The 10,156-nt window shown below is 43.7% G+C and overlaps 1 protein-coding gene across 1 annotated transcript; it reads right to left on the reverse strand.

Annotated features, from left to right (window-relative positions):
- Window positions 1–7,491: 7,491 nt before the first annotated feature.
- On the reverse strand, window positions 7,492–8,173 carry LOC128103495 (histone H2A.V). Its single transcript, XM_052727934.1, has one exon. The coding sequence runs from the start codon at window positions 8,105–8,107 to the stop codon at window positions 7,721–7,723; it is 387 nt and encodes a 128-aa protein (XP_052583894.1). The 5' UTR covers window positions 8,108–8,173; the 3' UTR covers window positions 7,492–7,720.
- Window positions 8,174–10,156: the final 1,983 nt, after the last annotated feature.

Below are 10,156 nucleotides of genomic sequence, written 5' to 3' on the forward strand. Positions count from 1 at the left end.
GGGTGGGTGGAGAGAATGAGTAGAGAGATGAAAATGTATTTGAACCTCCACTGGAGAAGAAACTAAACTTGTGGAGTGCATCGAAGTCCTAAGAGGCTATGTTGCTTTGTGGGTGAGGCTCCAGAGAAGTATGGGGGTTTCCACTGTCTAGTATGTCAACTCTTCCTATAGACATGTCAGTAACCTGATTAACTAGAAAGCACATTTTCCACAAAAAGGAGAAAGGCAAATAAAGGAAAGATAAGGGGGAACGCCCTGAGGATTTTAAAAAGAGCACTTTGACTAGCATTACGGCCGTTGGCATCAGAAGAATGTAGATTTGAGTCACAGATCTGCTACTCACTAGCTCCTGGCCTTAGCAAGGCTGCTTTTGCTCTCTCCACACCCCCACTTCCTAATATTTAAAGTGAGATTACTGCTTACATTGCAGAACTTTTTGTGACATCTACCCCTCAACTATTACCATATTTAACAGGCATTAAATGAGATTGTTCATATAGAGGGATTGGCAGAGTAAGAGGAAACAGTAACATTTTCCATCCATTCATTGTCAGTATATATTAACGGTAGAAGAGAACAGGTTTCACTGTGGCATTTTCATGCACATACACAATGTGCTGGGATCATATCCACCCTACTGCTTTCCTTCTCTCCTCCTCAGACCCAAGCTGACCGCTTCTTTCCAAATAGTCTCCTTTCTTCTTTCACTCCTTTTTAAACCTAGATTCTTCATGCAGGAGAAAAAATGGATACCACATTTTTGTGTTTGGCTCTTTTCAACTAATACAATGAGCTCAGCTTCCATCCACTTTCTAGAAAACCACATCATTTGTTTCTCTTTAGAGCTAAGAAACACACATTTACATATTTATATGTTATATTCATATGCACACTAATTCCTGAACTTGGCTACGTTATTATTCCCTCCTTTTACTAAACTATTAGTGTTTTTCCTTCTCTGTGGATTATAGTATAAATGCACTGTAATAGGCTCCATTATTAAAAAGATTACAGGACAGACATGCCTTTAATCCCAGCACTCAGGAGACAGAGGCAGGCTGATATCTGTAAGGTTGAGGCCAGCCTGGTCTACAGAGGGAGTTTCGGGACAGCCAGGGCTATGTAGAGAAGAAACTCTGTCTCAAAACAAAAAGAAAGAAAGAAAAAGAAGGGGGGGCATTATTTGGGAATCCTCTTTATCACATCACTCTCTAGATACCAGCTCATTTCTTTGTTCCCCTTTAAGACAAAACTCCTCCAAAAAAAAGTCACCTAAGCCAAGCACACACCTGTGATCCCAGCACTCGGAAGGTAGAAACAAGAAGGTCAGGAATTCAAGGCCAGCGTCAGATACAGAGGGGTTTCTAGTATGATGATGTTCAGACGTGGTCCCCATCAGACCCCTCCCTGAGCTCTAGACATCACACAGAATGGCAGCTCCTTTTGTCTCTTGCCTTTGTCTCTACTGACAGGTCACATAAGAGCTTAACCTTAACAAGCAGCAAGCTTAGCCGGTGCCTCCATCACAGCCTTTGTAGCATCATCCGATAAAGGAGACCTGGTTCCTTGGAGAAATGGCTGCGCTGGGGGCTAAGGCAGAAAATAGTTACAATGAGCCCAGGGCACATACACTACGATGCCAGAAAGGACAGAAGCCTTAAACATATGCACAATCTCAAAAAGAAAAGAAAAGATGCATACATACATACATACATACAAGTAACATTATACAGACTGAGGTTATACTTATATGTTTAAAAATATGTCTACATATATGTATATATACATTTATGGATGTAACAACAATTAACTAAAAAGAGATCGTGAATTTGAAAGAGAGCAAGGGGGTATGTGGGAGGATTTAGGGGAAGAAAAGGGAAGGGAGAAATGATGTAATATATAATAACCTCAAAAATAAAAAAATTAAAAAACAAGAGGGGAAGAGTATGATCAAAATATATTTTATGTAGAAACAATTAAAAATAATTAAGGACATAGGAATCAATAGGACATAGGAGTGCTCCCAACAGTCAAAGCTTGGATAATTTTACAAAAACGTAAAGTGATAGTAGATTATAGTCAAAGAATAAAATAAACACCCCTGAGTCTGTACTGAAATAAATGATCAAACAGTTAAATGAAGGATATTAGATACACGCAGAATTCAAAATCATTTATTTGAATCCTCTGCCCTGAAAAAGACAGCACATCCCATTTTTTAAGGACAGCTGCCCATGATGATTTCCTCTCAAAAAAAATCTCAGCATGAAAATGAGGTTAAAAACAAGTCCTTTATAACAGAGACCCCTGAGAAACAATTCCTTAGACTCAAAGCAAGCATAAATGTGAAGGTCATGCTGACAGTGTGTACTCTTGAGAGGATGGGATGGGAAGGGCATTTTGTCTCTGGGGGCTTCCTCTTCAAAGTCCATAACCCTCTCATGAGAAAACAGCAAACAAATCCTAACTGACGGGCGGTCTACAAAATATTTGATCAGCACTTTCCAAACTTTCAAGGACAACAGAAATGGGGAAAGTCTGAGCAACTGTCACAGCAGGAACCTAAAAAGATATGATGACTAACGTCAAGTGATAGCTTGGATGTGGTGCCAGAGATGAGTAGGGACAGTGGGCAGAAACGAAGGAAGTATAACCGCGTATGGACTCTAGTTAAGAAGAGTATGTTGGCCAGGCCGTGGTGGCGCATGCCTTTAATCCCAGCACTCAGGGGGTAGAGGCAAGCGGATCTCTGTGAGTTCGAGGCCAGCCTGGTCTACAGAGTGAGTTCCAGGACAGCCAGGTCCTTTTGTCACTTGCTTTTGTCTCTACTTACAGGTCAAATGAGAGCAGGGCAGCCAGCACAACACAGAGAAACCTTGTCTTGAAAAAAAGAAAAAACAACAAAAGAAAGAAGAAGAGTATGTCAAAATCCATCCATTCACTGTGACAAATGCATATTAAGAATAGGGTACCTAGTTTATAGGAGGGGCTGCTGTTGTTTTACAAGTCAAAGCTTGGGGCTTACTCTGTTCACCTAGATAAGAACTGTAGAGTTGCCATGGTAACTAACTAATCCCCTCTTGAAGGTGGTGGCATCTGTCCCAATCCCAAGAAGGTGTGGGTGTGTCACTTCCTATGACAGAAGAGAAATGGTTCTCATAAATTAAGTTGAAGACTTTTAGGTGGAGAAATGACCCCGAGTTATCCAGGTGGGCCCAGTGGTCCTTGTAAGAAAGATGGTTATTGAAGGAACAAGATAGTACCATGTTTCTGGTCTGAAGATGAAGCAAGAGGCCACACACTATGGGATGAAGGCAGCATCTAGATGCTGGTTTCTGAGAGAGGCAAGGAGACAGATTCTCTCCCCACCCCTGGCCCTCCAATGGGAATCTCCCTGCTGACACCTTGACTTTTAGTCCAGTGAAGCTGATTTTGGGCTTCTTCCAGAACTGTGACATACGTTCTTTTAACCCACTAGGTTTATGGTATTTTGTTATAACTACATTAGGAAATGTATACAAATATCCAGTGAACTGGGAGGCAGAGGGAAGAAGATCCTGGAAGCTCATAGACCAGTTAGCTCAGCACACACAAGAGCCAACAAGAGACCTAGTCTAAGACAAGATGCAAGACACAGACCTGTGTTTGTCCTCTGATATCTACTCACACATGTCCCTGCACTCGCACAACACACATACACACACACACACACACACACACACACACACACACACACACACACACACACGAGAGAGAGAGAGAGAGAGAGAGAGAGAGAGAGAGAGACATACACACACACACACACACACACACACGAGAGAGAGAGAGAGAGAGAGACAGAGACAGAGACAGAGACAGAGAGACAGAGAGAGAGACAGAGAGAGGAGGGATTGAGACTTAGAAAGATGAGGCAGGTGCAGTAAGGTGCAGTGGGTAAAGACACTTGCTGGTCAAGCCTGATGACCTGAGTTCAATCCCCAGAACCTACAGTGGAAGGAGAGAACCAACTCCTGAAAGCAGTCCTCTGGCCCGATAGGCATTCTGTGGCACAAACACACCTGTGCACATATGGGGGTCGAGGGACAAATATTTTAAAACAAGTTATTAGTTTATTTTTAAAGATGAAGCAATTTTTATGTGGTCAAACAGCTAACAGGTGGCAGCATTTGAACCCACATTTGTCAGATGATAATTCTCCTGTTCTGGCCCATTAGAGTCCATGAAACCTATCTGCAATGGGGCAGGGGTTAGTGTTCTGGATCAACACTCAGAAGGGAGCATGCTGGGAAAACCTAGGTACTAGCTTCTTGAGTTTAGCTGTCCTCAGTTCCTTACAGCTGGTGGCTAAATCCAAACTCCCAGAGTTCTCTGTAGGACTTCCCTGGCCCTGCTGTTATTAATTACCACGGGAACAATTCACTCAATCAGTACTTGTTCATGTGGTACCCAGGCTGTGCCAGCTTCTGAGGCAGGATACAAAGCCCTCTACTCACTTAAGTACAACTGGAGACTATTCCCAATAGATACGTTTAATCTGGAGACCGAAGTGTGATGACTGTACCATTCCCTTCTGGCTTTGGGACTAGGGCTCCCAAATCCCTTCAGGTGGTCAGTAAGTACCTCCCTGCTGCCCTCTGGTACTTTCTGCTCAGGGTGACTGACAGGAGAAATGATAAACTGGGTGGCTGCATCACCTCCCAGAAACAGTCACCCTAAGTTCCTGGCTGGTCAAAGTCAGTGCTCAGCCCTTGAACTGGGCTGTGGAGTCTTGAAATAGCCTGGCTGTGCTCCCTGTGGAGTCTCCCAGCCGCTTTGTTAGGGTCTGGTTGACATTTGCTGTAAAGACCTATTAAATCCAGGCCTTCTTCCTACAGCTGAGACTCCAGGCCAGCTGCAGCTGCCAGACAGTGGAGAATCACACACAGGGTGACACACACACACACACACACACACACACACACACACACACACACACACAACTTGTTTGGCACTAGCGGAATGAAAAGTCTACTTGATGCATCCTTTCCACGGAGGCCCCTGAGGGGGGATTCTGGAGGGAGTCACAATGCTGGAGGACAGCAGCAAGTTCAAGAGCTACCGTGGGCCCAGCAGGGAAAGACTTCCTTGGGTCTAACTCATTTACTCTTATTGATTTTCAGATCAAAGGGTCCAGTTCACAAATCAAAAGCTGCTGCTCCTCACCTCCTGCTAAGTCTGTAGCCTCTCTCGACGCTTCACAAACCCTCCTTTGGTCTTGATTAGCCTAGACACCCCCAGGTTGGAAGCTGTACAGTGGGGGCAGGGACTTAGGGGTAATCCGTGCGGCATCACCTTGCTCAGCACATCTGGGCTCAGAGGTCCCAAGCGTGAGCTCAGGGATGAGAGGGCTGAGAGCCTGAGTCCTGATGTTGGTGTCATCACCCATTTAGTATATAACCTTTACAAGGTCACGTAAAGCCTCCTAGGGTGTCCTTTTCTAAGTTATCAAGAGGAAACAGGAGCCCATACGCCTCGAAGCTAGGGAGCAGGGGCTTGGGAAACAGAAGAACTGGCCAAAGTCCTGTTGGGGGATATCTGTACACTGTGTGAAGATGCGTCACTGTGATTGGTTTAATAATGAGCTGAATGGCCAATAGCTAGGCAGGAAGAGGTTAGGTGGAACTTCCAGGGACAGAGAGGACTCTGGGAAGAAGAAAGGTGGGGACACACAGAACAAGCAGGAAGTGCAAGATGGAAGAGAGGTCATGCCACGTGACAGAGCGTAGATAAATACAAATGAGTTAATTTAAGTTGTAAGCGCTAGTTGGGACAAGCCTAAGCTAAAGGCTGAGCTTTCATAATTAATATAAGTCTCTGTGTCGTTATTTGGGAGCTGGCTGGCAGGACAGAGAAAGACTTATTACATATGGCATCCAACATGGAGGCTCAAGTATCCAAACATAGGGCCCAAGAAAGCTAAGAGAAGTTCTTGACAAGGAGCCAGATGTGGATTCCTGGTCCTGCAGTCTCTTGGGTGGATCAGTGGCATACAGAGATGTGGCTCCCAGCCACTGCCTGGGGGCTTGAGCCAGCTACCAGTGCCATGAGCTAGCACCATTCACTAAGCTGAGCCACGGCAACTGACATGGCAGTTTAAGATTTGTCTCATGCAGTCAGAGAACGCTGTAGGCTCTTAGGTCCAAATACAAAAAACCTTTAAAAGTTACAGTATGTTTAAATTTTTTCTTAGATGCTAAAGAAAGAAAATAAAATGGGTATAGACAGTTCTAGAAAAAATAGTTTAAAAATAATGAAGTCTTTAAGGAAAGAATAAAGTAATATAAAAAGAATAAGCCACGTAAAGATGGGAAATACACAGGGTGTCTGGATCCTGTATGGTGCTTTGTTGACTCTGAATTTTTTAAATGCTAATGAACAAAAAACAATAGCTGCTAAGAGACATTGGATTATGGAAACTCCTAAATTAAACCAATCTATATATTTTAAGAATATCTTAAAATATTTCTGACTTCAAAATGGAAGTCAGAAAATATGTTGCATTGGGGGAGAGATTATGCCTTTGTTTCCACAGGAAACAAAAAGTCATGGTTCTCTCCAAAATTAATGAAGATCAGAATTGAACAGGTGAGACCTCCTGAAATCTTACCTACAGACATAAAAAAAAGAAACCAAGAAAGACTACAGGACATATAACATATATGCTAATCTCTCATTCAGCTCTGAGACTGGATGAGACATAATAAATCTTGTTGGCTACAGAGTCCCCATTATTACATGCCATCCTTTCACATGGATGGATAGAGATTTATGTTAGTTTGGTCATACAGTCCAAATGGACTAATAAAGTTGACAAATGCCTTTTACCTTCTCAAACATAAAACAAAAAATCATCTTTAACTGATTTGTACACAACACACGTTCCATATTTGTGTTAATACAGATATATATGTCTCCTTTAAAATTTATGTGTTTTCAGAAAAAAGGCACACTAGAAAATGACAATGAGACATGGAGGCAGTTGGACATACAGAAGGAAAGAAAGGTAAAAAGCCATGTGGTAAAACATAGGTTAATAGAAATGGGTTAATTTAAGTTATAAGTTTAAATTATAATTTAAGTTTAAGTTAGGGACAAGCCTAAGCTAAAGGCCAAACTTTCATAATTTAATAACAAGTCTCCATGTCATTATTTGTGAGCTGGCAGCCCAAAGGAAAATCTGTCTACAAAATTCCAACTGCAGGGCTGGGGAGATTGCTCAGTGGTTAGATCCCTTGCTGTCTGCAAGCATGAGGATGGGGTTTGACTCCCCAGCACCCACGTAAAGAGTCAGGGATGACTGTGTGTGCCTGTCACCCCAGCACTGGCAGGTGGGGAGCTGAGAGAACGGCAGTAACTTGTCCTGTGGCACATATTTAATTAGTGGCAATACCAGGACTTGAAACCTGCTTCAGTCCAAAGATCATCTTTTTAAAGATTTTTATGATTTTTTTTTTAATTTTGTAAAAAATGTTTATCAATTCTATTTTTGTATAAAACACAAGGGAGAAACCTGGTCAATCACCACATGACCATGACCACAGGGAAAGGGACTTATCAAACTTCAAGAGTCTAAAAACATACAAATGTTTTTTATCTTGTCTACAGCAATTGTCTATGCTTTTCCACAGGTGTTCTGTCCCAGTCACAGACAGTGAGGGAGAGCAGGTTGGTGCAACACTTCCTAAGCAGTTTTCTGCTGTCCCTTCTTCCCAATCAGGGATTTGTGGATGTGCGGGATCACACCGCCCCCGGCTATGGTAGCCTTGATAAGTGAATCCAACTCTTCATCACCTCGGATTGCAAGCTGCAAGTGACGTGGAGTGATGCGCTTTACTTTGAGATCCTTGGAAGCATTACCTGCCAACTCCAGCACCTCAGCTGTGAGGTACTCCAGAATCGCAGCACTGTACACAGCAGCAGTGGCACCCACCCGTCCGTGGCTGGTGGTGCGAGTCTTCAAGTGTCTGTGGATGCGGCCCACAGGAAACTGCAGCCCAGCTCTCTGGGAGCGCGACACCGCCTTAGCCTTGGCCTTCCCACTGTCTTTTCCAGCTTTGCCTCCAGCCATGGTCTCGGCCGCGAGACTCCCACCGTAGCCCCGCGCCGCCGCCGCTCTCCGATTTTTATGATTTTTAATTGTGTGTGTGTGTGTGTGTGTGTGTGTGTGTGTGTGTGTGTGTGCGTGTGCGTGCGCGTACATATGGGTATGTGCAAATGGCCATGGAGGCCAAAGGGTCAGACACCCTATAGCTGGAGTTACAGGTGGCTGTGAGCCACATGACCTGGGTACTGGGAACTGAACTCTAGTTCTCCAGAGAACAGCCAGTGCTCTTAACTGCTGAGCCATCTCTGGAGCCCTCAGAGATCATCTCCTTAACCACTAAGCTTAATTCCCAGAAAGATCCGCTCCAAAGGGTAGACACAGGTACCTGTAGTGGTGCAATCACACAGAGATAGCTTTTGATCTTTTTTGTACACTTTATCTTTTTTAATTTTCTAGTATATGACTTTACATTTATATTATGACATATACAGTATTTTAAAATGGTTTTTTAACTTTTATTTTCTGTGTATGAGTGTTTTGCCTACATGTGTGTATGTATGTACACCATGTGTATGCAGTGTCTGTGGAGGCCAGAGAGGGCATTGGATCTCTAAGAACTGGAGTTACAGGTGGTTGTGAGCTGTCATGTAGATACTGGGAATCAAATTCAGGTCCTCTGTAAAAGTAGCAAGTGTTTTTAACCATCGAGCCCAACGTACAGCACTTAAAAAGACATCTTAAGACTGGGCTGTGATGGCTAATTCTGGTACTTGAGAAGAAGAGGCAGAGGCTGGAGGATCTCTGTGAGTTCCAGGCCAGCCTGGTCTACATGACAAATTCCAGACCAGTCAAAGGCCACATAGTGAAATCTTGTCTCCCTCCCCCCGAGCCCCCACCTCAAAAGGAGGCATTTCAGGGCTGCAGTGATGGCTCATTGGAATTAATAGCGCTTACTGCTCAGGCAGAGAACCCGGCACCCACATGGCAGCTCACAACCATCTGCAACTCCAGAGGCAGGGGATCCTCTTCTGGCCTCCGAGGGCACCAGGCACTAATGTAATACACAGACATACATGCAGGCAAAACCCTAATACACACACAACAAAATAAAATTATTAAATTGAAAGAAAAAGACATCCTTAAAACATAAATCTGTGGCTTAGTACACCGAAGAATAAACTCCATACAAGATCACCGATCACCGTCAGCACTCCAGAGTTGAGCTGGATCTTATCTCCCTTCTCCTTCAGTCACTGCCTAATAGTGACTAACAAAGAAATTAAATCCCAAGAAACTTCCTTATTCTGTTAAACTATCCTATTTTTTTATAGTCGGTATAATATGGTCTAATATAGTCTGTATTTTGTCAGAGTTGACTCTTCAATCAACATTGTATTCTAAAGAATATTCTGAGGCTGGACGTACAATTCAGTTGGTAGAGTGCACATCTGGTGTGCAAAAAGCCCTGGGTTCAAACACTATTAACCCATAAACTGGGTTATTTCAGGACTCAGGAGGTAGGGAAAGGATTGAAATTCAAGGTCATTCTTAGCTAGAGTTGACTACAGGCAATGAGAGGGAGGGGGAATTGATTTTCTCATAGTGGAAAGTTCTAGAATGTTTTAACCTTGAATTTTCATAAAGGCCTGCAGAAACAGACTTAGTTGATACCTGTGTGGTTGAAACCCTGTAAGTAGTGACCCACCTTCGAGAGGGAGCTGGAGGTGTTCCTTTAAAAGCCACTGAGAGAGAGGACTGAGAGCACATGGCTGGTCCACGTCCTTGTTCTCAGCCCCATGCCAGTCTCAAGCCTCCCACCAGCCCAGCTCTGCCAGCTGCTTCTAAATGGATTATCCAACTCAGTGCTGTAGTTTCCAAATTGCTGCCCGGGTCTTGTGTTTCTCTGCCCCATGGACATCATTACCTTTGGGGAGGTGGCTGTTCTCTGTGGAACTGCCTGGGCTTCTTCATGACGAGAGTTCTTACACCAGGAAGACCCATGGAGTGTCCTTCCTCTCACTCTCCTCTTCCTTTTCTTTCTGGTTAAAAATATTGTGATGGAAGTGTTCAACT

This window comes from Peromyscus californicus, unplaced genomic scaffold (assembly GCF_007827085.1).
Source record: "Peromyscus californicus insignis strain IS unplaced genomic scaffold, ASM782708v3 Scaffold_8__1_contigs__length_139910024, whole genome shotgun sequence".
NCBI classification, from domain to species: Eukaryota; Metazoa; Chordata; class Mammalia; order Rodentia; family Cricetidae; genus Peromyscus; species Peromyscus californicus.

Excerpts from the sequence above, each read along its gene's own strand:
- LOC128103495 (XM_052727934.1), bottom strand. The coding sequence starts at position 8,107 with ATGGCTGGAGGCAAAGCTGGAAAAGACAGTGGGAAGGCCAAGGCTAAG.